Genomic DNA, 19,302 nt, shown 5'->3' on the forward strand with positions numbered 1-19,302 from the left:
CTTATTAATAAAAATATTATAATAGAATTAGCTATGTACAAACACACAGTAACAAAATTAATACCATAATAACAATAAACCAAGATACTAACAACAGTGCTTAATAAATTAACGTAATTAGCTTCTAGCTTTCACACAGTGAAACACAGTTCACACCTTATATATATATATATATATATAGTAGTTTTTATTTTATTATTTTGTATATTTTTAAAAGCTATAAAAATATAAATCACACTTTATAAAATGTACAAATAAATATATTTGTATTTATTTATTGGAATAATTTATAATTCCAATACATAATTCTATTAAAAACTGCATTTCCAGTTTTTCTAACAATGGGTTTATTATAATAATTAGATTATTATGGTTTTATTATCCATGATAATAGATTAATCACTTTCTCGTTTGAACATTGAATAGCATGTTTCGATGTACCCTATAAATTTCTTATTCCTCCCCAACATTTTGTATTTTACCTCTCAAAATAAAACACATTCTAAATTATATTTTGGTGTTTCTTGTTGCGATCTGGCAACCGCGCTCTGCGTTCATGCCATTGTGAGTGTGCTTGCGGCAGCAGTGGAGCCGGAAGGGGAGCTGCGATTCCGTCCCCGCCTTCACGCTACAGGACAGCCCGGGGTCTAGCGCTGTCACAGCAGGCCTACTTCCGTCAGCTCTATCGCAAACATTATTATTAAAAAACACAATTACGGCCATCCAAGCCTCCCAAGCAGCGCGTTTGTGTGTTTTTCCACTACGGTAGGACATGTTTGCGCCCGGCCGCATCGGGCTTTCAATGCTTTCATTTATGTGTGTAGCAGAATAAGCACACGTCACGACATAAATCGCACTTAAATGTTGAAAAATGCATTGCGCTGCAAAAATACCGAGATAGAGCAAAGCAATGGGACTTGACGTGTGCACGGCCAGCTTTAGCTGAGCTTTAGTGGGTTTTTGTTTTTTGAACGGCGTGTTTTGGCGGAAATTGCTTTGGCTTTTATTTAAGGTAGCATGGGAAGATTAGCACGCGAGCTCACGTTAGCCTCACATCTGCGCGCGCGATGCCACATCTACCGCGGGAATAATGCTTAATGCCACACAACAGCATATCATAAATGTATTTAATATCGCAATGCGAGTCCTTACGCCCGCTTCTGTGTGTTTTGAAGTTTCACTTGACAAAGGTTAGCGCGTTAGCATTAGTGCTAGCATATTTTCGGGGCAAGAGCATTGAGTGGTCTAGTAACGTTGCGTGATTTACCGTAAGCAAAGCGAGTTTACAAACACACACATATCGTTTGTGTTATGTGATCGTTCAAAATAAGGTTTGGTTTGTGATTTGAGATGAACCTCAATACAGCTCTTTTATTTTGCTTCAGGGGGTCTAAAGTCCAGCAAGGTTAGAGGCTCTTTCTGTCTGAATGCTTCATGTACAGAGCTCTTCATCACTAATAAATCTAACGAAACACCTTTAATCTTTAGTTTATGCAATTATGTGTACATTGCACAAGAATGCTTGCAGAAATGATGTTTGTAGGATTGGCTATTAAAAATTCAACCAGATCTGCATTGTGTGCAGAGATTCTATTGAATGATTGATGTAACAATGTGAAGCGAGCTGTTATGGGCGATTAGGTTTACAGTCTTTCCCTAATATTTCAAGTCTGAAAACATGGAATATTATATTGACCTACTGTAAAAAAAATTATTGCAAATAAGTGATTTAAGCATTATATTCTCATTTGAAATGTTATTAGTTAGCTTCTATTATAAAAAAACTAATGAACATTTTACTCTGATTAAAACCTATATATGTGAAATTACATATAATAACTGTTTTCCAGAGCTATGTTTTATATGTAAACAGATAGATGCATGCATTAATGTATTGCTAATTATGCATATAAACATTTGTTTATGAGTCAAAAATGAAAACTGATTTCCTTCATATTTATTATGCGTTTGCCTGGAGATGACAGTGTTGTTATAACACTGCCTGTTTACGCAGATCTACAAAAATGACCAAAATCTAGGGATGTAACGATTCACCTGACTCGCGATTCGATACAGTTCACGATATTAATCTCACGATTTGCAATTTAGTAACTTTTTTAGCAAAGTTATTTAAAACAAGTTTAAGATGAAGAGCCCTTTCATTTTTTTCTAAAATGCTGAACATTTTTTGTAAAATAATGCATTTTCTGCCATAACTAAATTGCTTTTTAAAAAAAAAAAAGAATAGAAACCAAAGTCTCTCTCTCTCTCTCTCTCTCTCTCTCTCTATATATATATATATAAACATCTTCACACTTTCTTTATGAATACACTGATGCACTGTGTGATCTTCGTAGCACTCATGGACTGCAAAGCGTTCATTTTTGCGTCTAGACGTCTGTGACAGTAATTTTTCCCATTGTGCTGACGGTTTATGTGCATCATGTTTGTTATGTTAGCGTAAGTACACCTCTTTTTGCAGTATTTGCACACTCTTTGTGTTTCGTCTGGCGCACCTTACCCTGTCATTTTACTCTGCCGCCCTACCTTTGGCTCACTGTTCAAAATATGTATCGCGATTCGTTCAACATGTCTATTGATTTGAATCGTCACATATTTGAATCGATTTTCGACCAACTCACGGTGAATCATTACATCCTTACGAAAAACACACTATCATGCAGGCCAGGCCAGTAACTCGCAATGTCACTTTGTATAGAAACACTACAGCCTTGCATACAGCCATTAATGAAATTCGGCATCTTTGTTTTGGTTTGACAAGTACTAACAAATCTATAGACCGAACACATAACATGCATGTATTATTATTATTTTTTTGTTTGTTCATTTTTAGAGTTTACACAGGGACAAAAGTGGTATCTTTTTCAAAAACTTGCCCTTGAAAATCCCAAATGCTGCTGTTGTGTATATAAATGGCCAAAATGCACTAAACAGTTCAGCTATAAGCATGTCTTGTAAGTGTAAACGTATACCCTGTGCTTGTGTTCTAGGCTCCTGTGCAGGGTGGACTGACCTGTCATGAATGAGCCCATTGAAGGCGGTGCGATCTCGTTCGACGAGTATGTGCGGCAGAAGGCGCGCACTATACCTCAGCACCGCATGAAAGAGTTCCTGGAGTCGCTGGCCTCCAAAGGCCCGGAGGTGCTGCAGGAGTTCAGCCAGCAGACCAGCGGCACCACCACCACTATGGTGTACCAGCAGGGTGCCAACTGCATCTACACGGACAGCACGGAGGTGGCGGGCTCATTGCTGGAGCTGGCATGTCCGGTAGGATCACCTCTATGGACATTTTAGCTCTGAGATACAATGTGAAAAGTATTAGAACGTTAAAAGTATCATTTCTGCTTTGTCTTTGTGCAGGTGCAGGTGACGTCGACACAGATCTCCCCCCAGCTGGCTGCAGCTGTGCATCAGGCATCTGAACAGCAGATCCAAGTACAGGTTTGATAGCTTTTCCAGCGTTTACCAGGGAAGCTGACATTTACTGTGTTTGTTGGAATAACTGAAAGTCTATCATCAGTTATTCTAAATCTGTCAATTTTTTTTCCTGTAGAAGCCTAAAATATGATATCTCGAAGAATGTTTTGATAGTCATTAGGGCTTTTCGCACCTTTTTTAAGCCTGGGTCATGGATAAACATGATCTTGGGTTATTTGTAAGTGTGTTTCACACTGCTCATAATTTACCTCAGGTGTTTCTAGGCTATTCGTTAACAGACGCTTCAAACTGTACACTCCTAAACCCTTAACGTTCTAATACACATATTTGCAGTGTCACTCTTGCTGATTGGATGAACTGCATAAATGGCAGCCTTTTTTTCATGAGATTTCCACATCTTCTTACCAGTTATATAAAAAATGTTGCTATGTAGATCTATAACCATCTCAATCCTCACGAGATAAAATACAAATAGAAAATACACTCAAAAAATACAAATGAGTGAAAACAGAGCAAATGATGTCAGCATACCATTTCTTGATCACCTACTGACATGACCTGATTCAAGTGTTCAACAGCAACAAGCAAACACCACTCCATATCACACTGAACAGAGTTACCACAGCCATGCAGGGTTAACACAGCAAATTGGTTTCATAACCTCGTGTAAAACACAGTACTAACACCGCTTTCAAATTACAGGTGTGCAACATGTCTTTACCTGGGGTTAAAGGCGGTGTTTAGAATGACAATAACCCACGGTCAAGCACAGTGTGAAAAGCCCTATTGTATGTGGGAAAGTAAACAGAAACAATTATCAAAAAAATATGTGTTTTAGGGTACATTTAAACAACAAAAATGCAATTTTGTGGAAACAGTGATGATATTTGCATACAAATTGCATGTTCAATAGAGAGCCGTTCACAGGTAGTTGAGAAACAAAACAACTGCAGGGCTGTATGCAGCAGAGGTCAGATCATCTATTGCTTGGCTTGGATAATACAGCATTTTTAGTAGTTTTCAGAAATGTATTATTTTGATGCTGCTTCTAAAAAGTCAATTGGAAGTTGGTTCATGGTTGTCATGTAAATGTACCCTCACAGAAGAATGAATGGCAAACATGGTCAGAGAGGCGTAAGGTTGAGTATGTGGTGACCACTAATATTTTGATGAACTGCCTTTAGGAAGTGTTTTGTAAGCGGGCATGTTTGCTGCTTTTAAATTCTGGCAGTAATGTCAAGCTTCAATATGCCAGAGGCTTTTTTTTTCAATGAATGGAGTGTAAATTTGTCTTATTTTGTTTAGAGTTTAGATCATGAGTTTCAGGCATGATGGCTAGTGCTGCCAATTGTTATGATTATCTATCCTTTGTAGACAGAATGTCTGCTTTGTCTTGGTACTGAGCAGTGTTGATGTCTTTTACCACAGAAAACATGTCTGCCCTGAAACTAGAACATTTTGGGTGTTTGTGATTATTATAATGCTTATGTAAGATTATTTGAGGAGTAATTGTTGGATTTGTAGGCATCTGAAATGCTGTGTGAAAAGTAGCACATTTTCTAGGAAGATTTTGGCAGCATTTTGACTAAAAACAGCTTTAAATTCAGCTAGGATACAAATAATCGATTGAAGATGATAAAACATGTATAGAATTTCAAGCAAATCCTGTTCTTTCCACACAAATATTAAACACAGCTGTTTTAACCATGATGATTGAACACCAAGTCAGCCATTTAGATGTTTTATTTTCTAGAAATGGTTTCTTTTTTCTTTTTTTCTTATTTTTATATTCAAATGTTATGTCACTATTGATAATATTTAAACTAACCTGCAGTTGTGCATGTTCATGAACTTGATTTTGCATAATAAATGGCGTAGGTGACAAAACGTTACTGAGACCTTTATTTTACGGTCAGTGGACCAATCAGTTGGCAAGCACATGTCATGGTCTAAATGCCTCTCCCTTTTGACAGGTGCAGATTCAGGGTGAGCAGGGTCAGACAGTGGGTCAGGTACTTCAGGTGGCGTCTCCCACCCAACAGCAGCTACAAGGAGTTACTACAACACAGCTGGTGCAACAGGGAGAACTCACAGAGGAACAACAACAACAGGTACTGCGAAAATACATGACCAGCTTGTACAGTTTATGCAGGTTAGGCAAGTAAGTTTACACCTAGTATGCATTTTTGAGAGCGTGATCACAAGTTGCAGTACTAAATGCAGATGAAAACAGGATATAAACTTTTTGGCTCCTTTGACCACGTCCAGTAGTCAGAAATGCTTTTCAAAGGATTGCTTTTATAGTGTAAACACTGATGTGGTTGAATGGATTTGAATCGCTACAAAAGCCACTTACTGACCTAACATGTGACTGTTATGGAATTTTCTAACACTTTCGTATTTTTTAAAAGACCCAAAAACAATTTTTATTAATTTATTTAATTTACACTGTAAAATATAAAAGGTTAAAGTGTTCAGAAAAATACAAACTATGTAGTACAAAATGATTCAATTCACAAAAGTGTAAGCTTCACATAAACAGGCTGCACACAAATGGTTTGACAAAAATGACACTATTATTATTATTCTACAGGTTACTAATATAAATATAAATTATTTTAGCACACAAATCAGCACCTGCACTTTTGATTTCAATCGACATCCCTGGCATTTAAATGGCACTGAAATGAGCAAACAAAATCTGCATTTTGATTCGGTTGAAGTATATGCCAGTAAAATGAATAACAGTCAAGAGGAGGCGGGTTTTTGTACCTAACATTACGTACAACATGAGTTTGTTTACTCGGTAGCTCTTGTTTGTCACAATTGAAAACTCCAGTGAATGATGTAGAGTGGGGTTAAAGAGTTAATCACCCAAGAATCATTTACCCTTCCTCATGTATTGAACCTTTGAGTTGCTTTCCTCCTGTTAAACACAAAAGAAGATATTTTGAAGAATGCTGGTTGCTGTGACCCATTGACTTTCAAAATAGAATAAAAAAAAATTATAATTTAATGGAAACCAGCATTCTTCAAAATATCTTCTTTTGTGTTCAACAGAAGAAAGAAACTGGAATGGGTTTTGAACAAGTGAATACATTTTTGGGTGAACTGTCCCGTTAAATCTAAACACAAGTAGTCATGAGACTTGTTTGAACGCATGTTAACACCAGGTGTAAATGGTTGTGCATTTTGGCTGACCACATGTTATTGGATCACTGAAAGCATGTTGATACCAAATGAAAACATAGGCCATGATTCATAGCGTAACACTTGGTATAATGTCTCTCAGATCCAGGCTCAGCTGGTGGCAGCAGTTGCCGGAGGTCAGCAGATTCAGATCCAAACAGTGGAGGCTCTGTCCCCTCAGCAGCAGGGCTCCCCCAGGGAAGTGGACAGACGAACTGGAGCCTCGCCTGCCGTCCTCCAGCCTGCGAAGAAACGCAAGGTGGACGTCCCTACAGTCGTGTCCTACTCGCTCCCTCAAGGGCAGCAGCTGGCGACCGTATTGGCCATCCCGCAGGGCCAACAGCAGGGCTACTTGTCACTTCGACCAGACCTGCTGACTGTCGACAGCACTCACCTCTACAGTGCCACTGGTACCATCACAGGCCCGGCCGGCGAGACCTGGACCATACCTGTGTACTCTGCCCCGCAGCAGCAAGGTGTGGCCCACATCGCCATCCCACAAGAGGCCTATAGCACCGTGCAGGTCCAGGCCTCGCCAACTGACAAAGACAAAGACAAGATGGTAATCGGTGCATCTCAGGCTGCAGGGGCAGTGGCGGTTCCGGTGTCCGGCTCAGGAGTGACCACTCAGGAGGAAGTTGTACATTCACTGTTTCCTGCGCAGTTTATGAACGGAAACATTCACATCCCTGTCGCCGTGCAGACTGTAGGGGGCGCTTATTCTGGGACAACGCAGGCCCTGCATATATGGGATCCACAACAACAGCAGCAGCACGTGCAGGATGGAGAAGTACAGGAACAACAGCTCCATCTGCAGGTGAATACAGCGCCCCAAATCTTGCTTGTTTAAAGGAATACTTAAAGCAAAAATCCTGAATGTTCTGTCATCATTTGCTAGCTTCTACTTAATCCAATCTTTTACGAGTTTTTCTTCTGAAGAACAAAAAGGATCATATTTCGATAATATATGTAAACAAACCGTTGTTAGTCCCCATTGACTACTATAGTATTTAGGGCTGAGCGATTTGGCCTAAAATCAAAATCTTGATTATTAAACTTTTAAACTTGATTATTGAATTTTAACTTAATTGTGATTAATGAATGATTATTTTATTCATTTATTTTTTAGCCCTCACAGTTCACGGACAAGTTTTGTACAGTAAATATGCTCTGATATAACAAGTGAGATTTTTATCACTAGAACCGCCGGAGGTCGCTGTATTCCTAAAATTGCCAGCTCAAATTTTATTTAGAAACAAACAAGCATACTATTTTACTGTTTTTCGCGTCTAGACTCATGAAATTATTATTTCAGGATAACAAGAATAAATTAGGAGTAGGTTAAAATATCTAACTTTGAGCCCTCATACTCTGCGTAACTTATTTCTTCAGACGCTCCATCATTCATTGCATTTTGTGTTGTTAATAGTGCTACAAATTGCCTTCTTTTAGTCATTGTGACTTTATTCATTTATTATAACCACTAATTCAGTGAGTAAAATTGAAAGTAAAAGTCATTGGTGAGTAATTTTAAACATAAGCAGTGCATAAATACAAGCATTTTTTTTATAGTGGGTAAATTTGACCCACGCTGGTGCTTATAGGTATAAACGTTCCACTTTTTAATCTGTTTTTATCTAAATAATTATAATAATATCTGGGAATTGTAAATAAAGCAATTTTAGTAAAAGTCAATGACTGGGAGGCTTGAATGTTTTGTTGAAGGCCAGTATGTACATTTGAATAACAGTGATGGGTAAAATTGACCCCATGGTGGTCCTAGTGTTAAAATAATTGAAGAAAACACACTATCTACTATCTATGATTATTTACTGAACATCAACATTAAACAACTAAAATTAAGCACACATTGCCTAAATAACTTTGCAAACAAAACAAAATAATTTTCGGGGTTTTTTTATTTTAAAAGTAGAAAATAAGCAGTATCTCTTCTAAGCAAAATAATGCTTGCGTATCCTGTAAATAATATTTGAAACTAGTGCATCTTCTGTAAACAAATATTTTAATGTAAATAATAATTTTAATGTAATGGAAAATATGCCCTCTCAAGGCATCTCTGACGCAGCTTCCAATCATCGTCAATGTAGTGCAAAGTAAGACTCAAGAATAGGTCCAACCGGAGATCAGATGTGTCTGCAAAGTGGCCGTAGAAGTATAAATCAGCCTTTAACAGAGCTGGGTCATGTGACTCCACACGCGATACTGAAAAAAATTGTCCTAGGAAATTTTGATAGATTATAGGTTCTGAATGTCGATTTCGATTACTTTTTGATTAATCGCTCTGCTCTAATAGTATTTTTTTTCATAATATGAAAGTCAGTGGTGATTTACATTTTGGTTTTCTGCATGTCTTTTATGTTCTGCAAAAAATGGTCACACTTTACAATAAGGTTGTGTTATTTAATCTATTTATTAACATGAACAAATAATGAAAAATACATTTACTACAGTATTTGCTCTTTGTTAATGTTAGCTAATGAAAATACAGTTGTTCGTTGTTAGTTCATGTTAACTCACAATAGGCATGGCCCAGTGTTAGATTCTGACGGTATGATAACCTTGAATAAAAATATCACGGTTTCACAGTATTGTGATTACTGCTCTGAAATATATTCTTTTTAAATGTCTGGGTTAAAAACAAAAACTTCTTTCCCATTTGAACACAATTTATTTTATTTTGAGAAACATTTAATGTATTTTGAAGCAGTAAACATGTCAGGCTAAATAATTCAAATCAATCATCGACTTCTGCTGTCTTCATTAGTTTCAAAAACACAGATTTCTTTACGATGTAAAATGGCGTCTTTGGATATATTTTCTGCTGGAGATACTTTTTTCCTAAAAAAAAAAAATAGTACACATACCTTAGAAACGGTATAGCAGAAAAATTGTACTTAATTTTTTACTTTTCCAAACTGTGGTATACATTGAAAACGGTTATTTTCTCATGCCTAACTCACAAGGCTTTAAATAATGTTAATAATGCTTCCGTAACTGTTAGACTATGATTAATAAATGCTGTACAAGTAATATTCCTAATTCATGTTAGTAACATTAATGAAACCAACCTTATTGTAAAGGGTCACTGAAAGTTTTAATTCATTACAAGTTTGGAACAAGTTTTGAGAGTAGATATATTTTTATATATTTTATATATCTTTAAATATTTAAAGCTGTATCATGTGTATTTAACCATAGTGAAGAATGCATATCTCTTGTTTAGCAATATGGTGAGGTGTTGATGTTCTGTGTTTGTCAGGCGCAGACAGAGGCGGAGCCGCAGGTAGAGCCTCCTCCTGAATTGGTCCTCCCGAACACACTGAAGCCTGAGGATGGGCTGGAGGTCTGGAGGCTTTGGGTTCACCGCAAAAATGATGAGCTGGACAAAAATGAACAAAATAAGCTGGCACCTATTGGACGTGAGTTTACTTTTTCACTTTTCCTGTTCTTTTTATGATGCTGCTCAATCTAGGTTTGTCACAATCTGAAACTTTCAGTAGCACGTAGCAAAATGAGGGAAATTTCAGATTCAGTACAAGAACGTTAGATAAAGATTACTTTAAGCTTTATAAATTGAAGCAATAATCTTTACATGCTTTTCATGTGTGCACAAACCGTTTCAAAGGGAGTTGCGGTTTTAATTATTTATCTAAAACGTAATATTTTATTCAAAATATGACCATTTTCAACTAAAACCATATTGTTTCTGATCAGCAACTTCTCTTTAATAAAGTCAATAAATGTGAAAAAATCAATGTTTTGAAATTTAAGCAATTAGCAGTTTTTTCAATATTAACTTTTTTTTTACTAGTGCACATACTTTTTCAACATTGACTTTTTTTGTTTGATTGTATTATTTCTACAAATGTATAACATACAATCTGTAAAAATACCTTAATATGTTTGCAGATATGAAAGAATCATTCTTGTTTATCTGAAAAACAATGCCGAAGTCAGATATTCTAACTTGAAAATCCATTATGTGGCAGAACAGCTGTATTTGTTTTGGTCATTTAACCCGCCCAATGCCAGTTTAGAGTCAGAGTTCCACATGAGGTGATTATTACTTAGAAAATAATATAAATGTAAACATTAGGTGGGCAGGTTACATTGTAACCACGTGCCCTAACAACACGCTACATGACCAGATAGATAGTGATAAGCAATTTGGCTGTTTGCACCAGACGCAACATGACAAATTTAAATGCTGCCATTCAGAAGCACAGAATAGTGCACTTACTGCACTCCAACGAAATGTTAATGTTTATAATCTAAATAAAGCATATCAAACCTTTTTAACATTATTAAATGTACATGCTGAGTCACTGATATGTGTTGCCTTGCACAAGTTCACAGTTGTCACAGTTCTAAAGTTCAATTTTAAACAGTTTATTTTATTTTCGAGATCTGAGGTAAACTGCTGCTGCTTTCAGTAGTACGGCAATAACTGTCTTGTAAAAAGGCATTCAAAAGTCACATTATTAGCATTTAACACTGAATAAAGCACACAACGTGTACCTGAGGTCATCATTGTCTTTGTCCTGTTCTGCTGCAAGAAATCGAAGCCGTTTCTAAAAAATAAATTTCAGATGTTGGTTAGGACAAAAACTCCTTTTATTATAGAAAATATTCCTTCTATCGTGTACCGTTGCTTTTATTTCGAACATGGTTTAAATCTACCTTAAATCAGCCTTTAGGCTTGACAGTCAGGAACACTGCTTTTGGTGTCGGCAATCTGGCAACCTGCGATTGCATGTTTTTTGAACCAGGAGTGCAATACCTAGTTCAACCACTGGGTGTCAAACTTACATACTGCATTTTAAAGTAACAGAATTAACCGCTTTGGAAGTGGAAATGAAGAGTTTAAAACTAGATTGTTGAAAAGAGCTTGACAGATCCTCTTAAACTTACAAAGCTATGACCTGTTTTTGTTAAGCCTCCAATAACAATGATATTAGGTAAAATAAACCTCTGTCTGTCTCTGCAGGTCGACAGCCGCTGCGCTTCCAGGACGACCTTGTGTCGAGTTCAGTGGGAGAGTTGAACCTGGCTCTGTCCCTGATGACTCAAGAGGCCCGTGGGCTGGAGGGAGAGCCGTTCGAACCCGATTCATTATACTATGTATTTTTATGTATACAGAAAGTATGTCAGATTACTCAGTCTTTTTGTAGTACAGATTCTGTTTAGTCTGTTTAAGCTGATTACCTTTTCTTTTTTCTCCAATATAGTACATGTTTGAGAACGGCAGGGTAGACGACATCTTCTCTGATCAGTACTATAGCCGCTTCTGTCAGTGTTTACACAAAATTCTGGAGGAGTGGAGGCCCAGTATTCATCCACTTGGTGAGTCTTTTGAATGTTATTAACATTTTTGGTTTGCTTTGCGGAGTGTATCCTAACTGTTTTTGCATTTGCCAGGCTATATTATCCCAAGTCACGTGACAGAGGAGATGCTGTGGGAATGTAAGCAGTTGGGAGCTCACTCACCAGCCACTCTCCTCACTACACTGATGTATTTCAACACCAAGTGAGTCTCCTTCCTTTTTCAGTACTCTAATGCACATGATGTTAAGATGTGTTCCCATTAATCTGATCACAAGTAGACAGCACTAAATACAGGTGTAAATGAGCTGTAAAATGTTTTGACCTTTTGACCACACCCAGAGGCAGTCGGTAAAGCATACAGTTGGATTGCAGCTGTAGTGTATTAGTACAGTTGTAGAAGGTTGTCTATCATTTTTATGGAAGGCAACATGCATGGATGCTTTTCACAGTCAGCAAAACACTGCATGCTCTTTTCAAGTGATGAAAACACTTTATTCTTTGCATTAAATTAATTTTTATTCATTTATGCTTAATCTAGTTAATTTTGAAATGTAGACAATAATCTATATACTAGGCTTGTGCCGGTATTCGGTAATGCGATAAATCACGGTAATGAATATGCACGATATTGTTATCGCGGGCACTTCAAAATACCGTGAAAAATAATAGATCTGAATTTATATTCTTAGAGCGCGCATTAGCTTATTTTCCATCAACCGCTTGAAGAAACACTGCGTATATGCTGCGCAGAACTGATGCGCACTCTGATGTAAACAATCCCCGCATGTAGAAGCACTGTGTGCACACGGCGCGCGCCGCCGCTGCCACCGCACTATAATCCTCACACGAAGAAGAAGCATGGCGGAAAGAGGAACGCTGCCGACAATTTATCCCCCTTCAGCTTATTTTCCATCAACCGCTTGAAGAAACACTGCGTATATGCTGCGCAGAACTGATGCGCACTCTGATGTAAACAATCCCCGCATGTAGAACCATTGTGTGCACGCAGTGCGCGCCGCCGCTGCCACCGCTTTCTAATCCTCACACGAAGAAGAAGCATGGCGGAAAAAGGAACGCTGCCGACAATTTATCCCCCTTCAAAAAAAAAGTCAGAGGTTTGGAAATATTTTGGGTTCCAAAAAAATGCACAGGGATTGCTGATCGAAGACGGTTTCTCTTTGCACATTCACTTTGATATAATTGCTCAAGTTTACTTTTATATTGTTTTATTTATATTTATTTGTATTTAAATGTTTGAAGTACTTTTAGTTGATTTAAAAAGTTATTAAAGTTACTAAGTTGACGAAACTGAAGTTTTTTGTGTTTTTTTACCTGTTTCTCTAGTAAAATTACAATATCGTGATAATACCGTATACCGTGATAAAAGCTCAATCAATTAATCGCAGCATGAAAATGTGATACCGGCACATGCCTACTATATACCAGTGCTGGATTAGGAAGTCTTTGGAAGTAACGAAAAAAGAAATACAAATCTGTATATTTGTTCCTGCTTCTCCATTCCTAAGTTATTAATAACTATTTTTACTCGTTTAACTTTTATGAAATATTTGTAAGTGTGAAAATGTTCACTGAATGTAAATGCATCACAATTAAAGGGATTTATTCTTTAAATGTACAGCAAGTAAATTGCGCAAGCGTATTTTTAGCATAGAATTAGATTTAAGCCAATCAGAATCAAGATCTAAGGCTGCATTTACACCGCACTGTTAAAGTGAGTATTCCGATATTTTTTTTTCCTCCCATGTGGCACATAATGGATATGGCTCATGTACGAGTAAGCAGGAACAAATCACATGGATTCCAATTTACTCAAATCAGATTCAGGCCTTGTTCATATGTGGAAACTTATCCGATATGAATCACATCTGTGCCCTCATGTCTGCAGTGTAAGCAGGTAGATCGGATTTTCACCTGTCAATGCGTGTCGCGCGTCATTAAAACCCGTAGCGAATGACGTCAAGTCTGACGCTTTCATTTCGGAACAGACTTCAGCAGAGTCCCAAACCTTAAATCTCATACACAAGGACTTAAACAGCTTTTATATTGTCATATAGCACAGGTATTTATGTTAACGAAAGCAAGAGAGCGCAATGTCCGCCACGTAACCAATATAAACTAATATAAAACTAGTGTATACATCACATGCATAAATCACGCCACGGACATGACATTAAAAAAAGCCTATATATCAAAAGAAGAACCTTTCTGTCATAAACTATAGAAAAACAGCTTGTCAAAAGCTGCGAACAGATTTCATACAGGAATAGAGAAAAAAGCGCTCTTTAATTATCAGCTATTGGTCAGCGCCCGCTCTTTTTTTTCCTGCTCTTTGCGCCTTTGCCGTGTGCTGTGTAAATGCAGACGATCGGATACGAGTCACTTTTAAAAGATGATGTAAGCAGGTCATCAAACAAATCGGATACAGTCACAAAATCAGAATTGACCATCAAGATCTGCAGTGTAAATGCAGCCAAAGAAAGAACTGTTGCATAAATTAGCAATATCAACCTTGTAGCAGTTCTGTAATCCAAGTGTGATGATGGGCTTCTACAGCTATTAGACAGCGTGTGTGTGTGTGTGTGTGTGTGTGTGTGTGTGTGTGTGTGTGTGTGTGTGTGTAAATATAACAAATTAAAAAGTAAAAACAATCATGGAGTGTATCAAAAACTCTTTGTGTGAGGAAGCCGAGGAACTACTTCTGCCACGGATTCACATCAGCAACTGAACGTCTGAACAGCAAAAGCCATTGCTAAACGCGTTAGTTTAGAACAAGGAGTTATTTCATTGTAATATCATGCAGAATATTGTAATTAGAGATGACATAACAGATGATCTTGCTCACAGATTAGGATTATACATGAAACTCCAGAATAATGCCCATCAGCAAGGTGAACGGCCACTGATGCACTGCTGGGGAAGTGATACATTTAAGCGAAGGGGATGCGTCATTGATGATTCTAGTAGAATATTGCATGGCTCTCAACCAATCAGACTGATTTCTTTTATCTTTGTCATGATGACAGTAAATAATATTTTGCTAGATATTTTTCAAGAAACTTCTATACAGCTTAAAGTGACATCTTAACCAGGCAAGTTGGGGTAATTAGGCAATTTATTGTATAACATTGGGTTGTTCTGTTGACTATTGAAAAAAATATATTGCTTAAAGGGGCTATTAATATTGACCTTAAAAAAGGGTTTTTAAAAAATTTAAAACAGCTCTTATTCTAGCCAAAAATAAACAAATAAGACTTTCTCCAGAAGAAAATATATTACCAGACATACTGTGAAAATTTACACACACACACACACACACACACACACACACACACACACACACACTGAAGGCTCTGGAGTTCAAATGTCATCTTTGCACAGGTACTTTCACTTGACCACAGTGGAGCAGCATATGAAAGTGGCCTTCTCCAAAGTGCTCAGACACACAAAGAAGAACCCCACCAACCCTAAAGACAAGAGCACCAGCATCCGCTACCTGAAAGGAGTTGGACCACACCATGTTGGACAGAAAGGTTAGGATGAAAAGGGCTAAAATGGCCAGATGTTGTCTTGTTATAAGGAAAATTGTAAACTTTAATCAAGAATTATGCAGTATTTATCTTTTATGTTAATAAAGCAATAGGGTATATGCAGAGCTAGTGTTTTGTACTGATAAACTTCCGGTGAACTGTTAATGTGACTTTTTTCCATTTTATAGGGTTCCTTTTACAGCATGGATGTTGTAATGTAATTAAAATACAATCAGTTAAACAGACTTTGGCATTCATTTAGTAGCTCAAGCACCTCAAGAACCATTGGTCTCTATAGTTTCTATAAAAGAAGCACAGAGAAACAAAGAGAAGAAATGTGAATGTGTGTTGCAATAGTGTCACGTGACATGGCACATATGTATTGCACACCGGACAAGAAGTTTCTATATGCGAATATAAATTCATTTATATATGACTATGCAGATGGCGCAGAATGAATTTAAACCACATCCTTGCTGACGAAATGATATCTGTAGCAGTTAAAAAAATTGCAAGCCCCTCTAAAATTTGCTCCACTTTCTTAATTTAAAGTTAAATCTTTCACATATTTAAAACCAATATCCAATTTATAACCAATATGGTATTTTTAATAGTGCTTGCCCAGATGCAGATGTAGGCATAAATGTGTATAGCTTTCCAGACTTTTTTTTAAAGCTTTGATTTATGGCAAATGAGATAAATTACATTTAATTCAATCGAACATTTCAGTAGATGTTTTTATATGATTCTCAACCAAAGCTGCATTTACACTGCATGTTCAAGTGACTCAATTCTGAATGTTTTTTTTGTTTTTTCTCCCATGTGGCACAGATCGGATAAGGCCCATGTATGTGTAAGCAGGGAAAAAATCACATGAATTCTGATTTACTCTAATCAGATTCAGGCCTTGTTCATATTTAGAAATGTATCCAATATGAATCAGATCTGCCTCTGCAGTGTAAGCAGATAGATTGGATTTTCACCTGTCAATGCGAGTCGCGCATCATTAAAAACAGTAGCGAATGACGTCAACTCTGATGCTTTCATTTCAGAACTGACTTCAGCACAATCCCAAACCTTAAATCTCATACACGAGGACTAAAAAAGCTTTTATATTGTCATGTAGCACAGGCATTTAAGCATGTTAATGAGAGAGACTGAGAGAGCGCAACGACAGCCACGTAAACTATATAGGCTAGACTAAAACTGTTGCATACATCACATGCACAAATCATGCCATGGAAATGACATTATGATGCCTACTGGTTTAAAAAGGCCTAGATTAAAAGAAGATGGCCAAATGAGAACTTTTCTATCATAACTATAGTAAAACAGCTTGTCAAAAAAAGGAAACCATGCAAACAGATTAAATACAAGCATGGAGAAAAGAGCGTTCTTTTATTATCAGCTGGAAGTCAGCGCCCACTCTTTTTTTTTTTTTCTTGCTCATTGCACCTTTGCCGTGTAAATACAGACAATCGGATACGAGTCACTTTTAAAAGATGTCAGCTGGTCACCAAAAAAATCAGATACAGTCACAAAATCGGAACTGACTGTCAAGATCTGCAGTGTAAATGCGGCTTTAGACTTCCTGTCATGGTCATGGAGGTTTCTACAAACAGTATTGCTAAATGGGTAGACTGTTTCATGCTAGTTTACCACAGATGCCCAAGTAATATAAAATTATGCAAAGGAATTTGTCAAAAACTGTGGCAATTCTTAAGTAATTATCCAGATCTTTCATTGTTCCAGTGACTGATGACATGTACGCAGAACAGGCTGAAGACCCCGAGAACCCGCTGCGCTGTCCCATCAAGCTCTATGACTTTTACCTCTTTAAATGGTGAGTAAAATGCTAGTGCTAATCTTTCATACATGTAGATTTCTCACCACTGTCTTATCTTTGGTATAATATACAAACAAGTGTTATCTTCACTAAATATTCACCTCTTCTTCATTTGACTATCGTCAGCCCTCAGACTGCTAAGGGTCGCAATGACACATATTACCTGACGCCGGAGCCTGTAGTGGCACCAAACAGCCCCATCTGGTACTCCACTCAGCCAATCACGAGCGAGCAACTGGAGCACATGCTAACACGCATCATGATGGTGCGGGAAATCCAGGAGATCATCTCCATCACGCAGACCAGCGTTCACTGAGAGACGACGCTTGAGGGGGAAAGGAAATAAGTGAAAGATGGATGGAGATCTCCAGCGTCATCCAAACAGACTGAATCACGTTTCCTCTGCGGCATCTCTTTATATTCATCCACCATTGAAAGGAGAATCAAGTGGAGTTTTGGATGAGCTGGATTACGTGCATAAAAGCCTTTTTTTTGTTTGTTTTGTTTTTAGAGACAGGAACTTCTTTCTGTTTGTTCGCCTAATGAAACGTATTCAGATCCCAGATCCCTTGATGTGTGCATTTCTCTCTTTCTGCCATGTATGTTACGCTCCATCCCTCTTCCCACTGTCCTCTGTTTCATTTTCCTTCAATAAGTGCTGAACTGTAAGGATCTGGTGGTTTCGAAGACCGATTTAAGCCATTTTTGTTTTGGTAGTGGACTGGAACACATCAGGTGTTTAAAAACATGGCCTCATTCATCTGTAACCGTTAACACATCCCTTGCTCGCCTCCGGGAGCTTTTGCAGTAGCACAGATCGCGTTATCTGAGGAGTGTATTATACATCAAGACTTTTTGGTTCTGTTTTTATTTGATTTTTTTTTTATATATATACACACACATGCATCTATGGTAACCTGATATGTATTGATATTATAGTGGTGCTGGAGAACTGAAGCCTGTGTTTTCAAACATGCCTTTTTGTACAGTGAATCACCTGTTGTGTGTTGTCTTTGAGTCTTTCTGCAGTCTGGCACACAAACAACACACAGGCAGAATAAATTTCTTTGTAAGTAGATCACCGAATTATGACATGCATTGTTGAATCAAGCACAGCAATTTACACGAACATTTTTACAAAGGATTTAAATGAGGGATTTGTCAGCTCATATATATATTCTGATTTAGTGGCTTATTCATATTAATCTGTATAATGTCATTCCTCCATTTTAGTACAATTTGCTCATGCCCAACGGGGGGTGGGGTTTGTGGACAGGCCTCTTCAAAACATGAAATCTTATGAATTAACCACTTTTCAGAAAATACTTAAAAATATGTTTCTTATGAGATCGAGCTGAAACTTGTCAGATAAAATTGTAGATTATTTGAATAAATTTTACAATATTGGTGATATTAATATATATATATATATATATATATATTTGTTTATTAAAAAAAAATATATATATATATATATATATATATATTAAAATGTTTATTATATTACAAATGAATTGCATTAACACTTGAATTTAAGCAAAGGTCCAAAAGTTCCAAATTCAGATTTTATTCATTCATTTTCTTTTCAGCTTAGTCCATTTATTAATCTGGGGTTGCCATAGTGGAATGAACCGCCAACTAATCCAGCATATGGTTTATGCAGCAGATGCCCTTCCAGCAGCAACCCATCACTGGGAAACATCCATACACACTCATTCACACGCATATACTTTGGGCAATTTTTAGCATAACCAATTCACCTTTACCACTTATTTGGACTGGGGAAATCAGAGCACCTGGAAGAAACCCACAAGCAAACTCCACACAGAAATGCCTACTGACCCAGCCGAGGCTCAAACCAGTGACCTTCTTGCTGTGAGGCGATCAAATTCAGATTTTAAAATAACAAATTAA

The 19,302-nt window shown here is 37.3% G+C and overlaps 1 protein-coding gene across 1 annotated transcript; it reads left to right on the forward strand.

The window, feature by feature from the left end:
* The first annotated feature begins 578 nt into the window (after window positions 1-578).
* Window positions 579-18,466, forward strand: qrich1 (glutamine-rich 1). The gene is made up of 12 exons (XM_056468310.1): window positions 579-765; window positions 3,012-3,288; window positions 3,382-3,462; window positions 5,433-5,570; window positions 6,752-7,465; window positions 9,929-10,088; window positions 11,657-11,811; window positions 11,898-12,012; window positions 12,088-12,196; window positions 15,394-15,545; window positions 17,295-17,385; window positions 17,515-18,466. Exons 2-12 carry the CDS (start codon window positions 3,040-3,042, stop codon window positions 17,702-17,704), a joined length of 2,154 nt encoding a protein of 717 aa, XP_056324285.1. The 5' UTR covers window positions 579-765; window positions 3,012-3,039; the 3' UTR covers window positions 17,705-18,466.
* Window positions 18,467-19,302: the final 836 nt, after the last annotated feature.

This window comes from Danio aesculapii, chromosome 11 (genome assembly GCF_903798145.1).
Source record: "Danio aesculapii chromosome 11, fDanAes4.1, whole genome shotgun sequence".
NCBI classification, from domain to species: domain Eukaryota; kingdom Metazoa; phylum Chordata; class Actinopteri; order Cypriniformes; family Danionidae; genus Danio; species Danio aesculapii.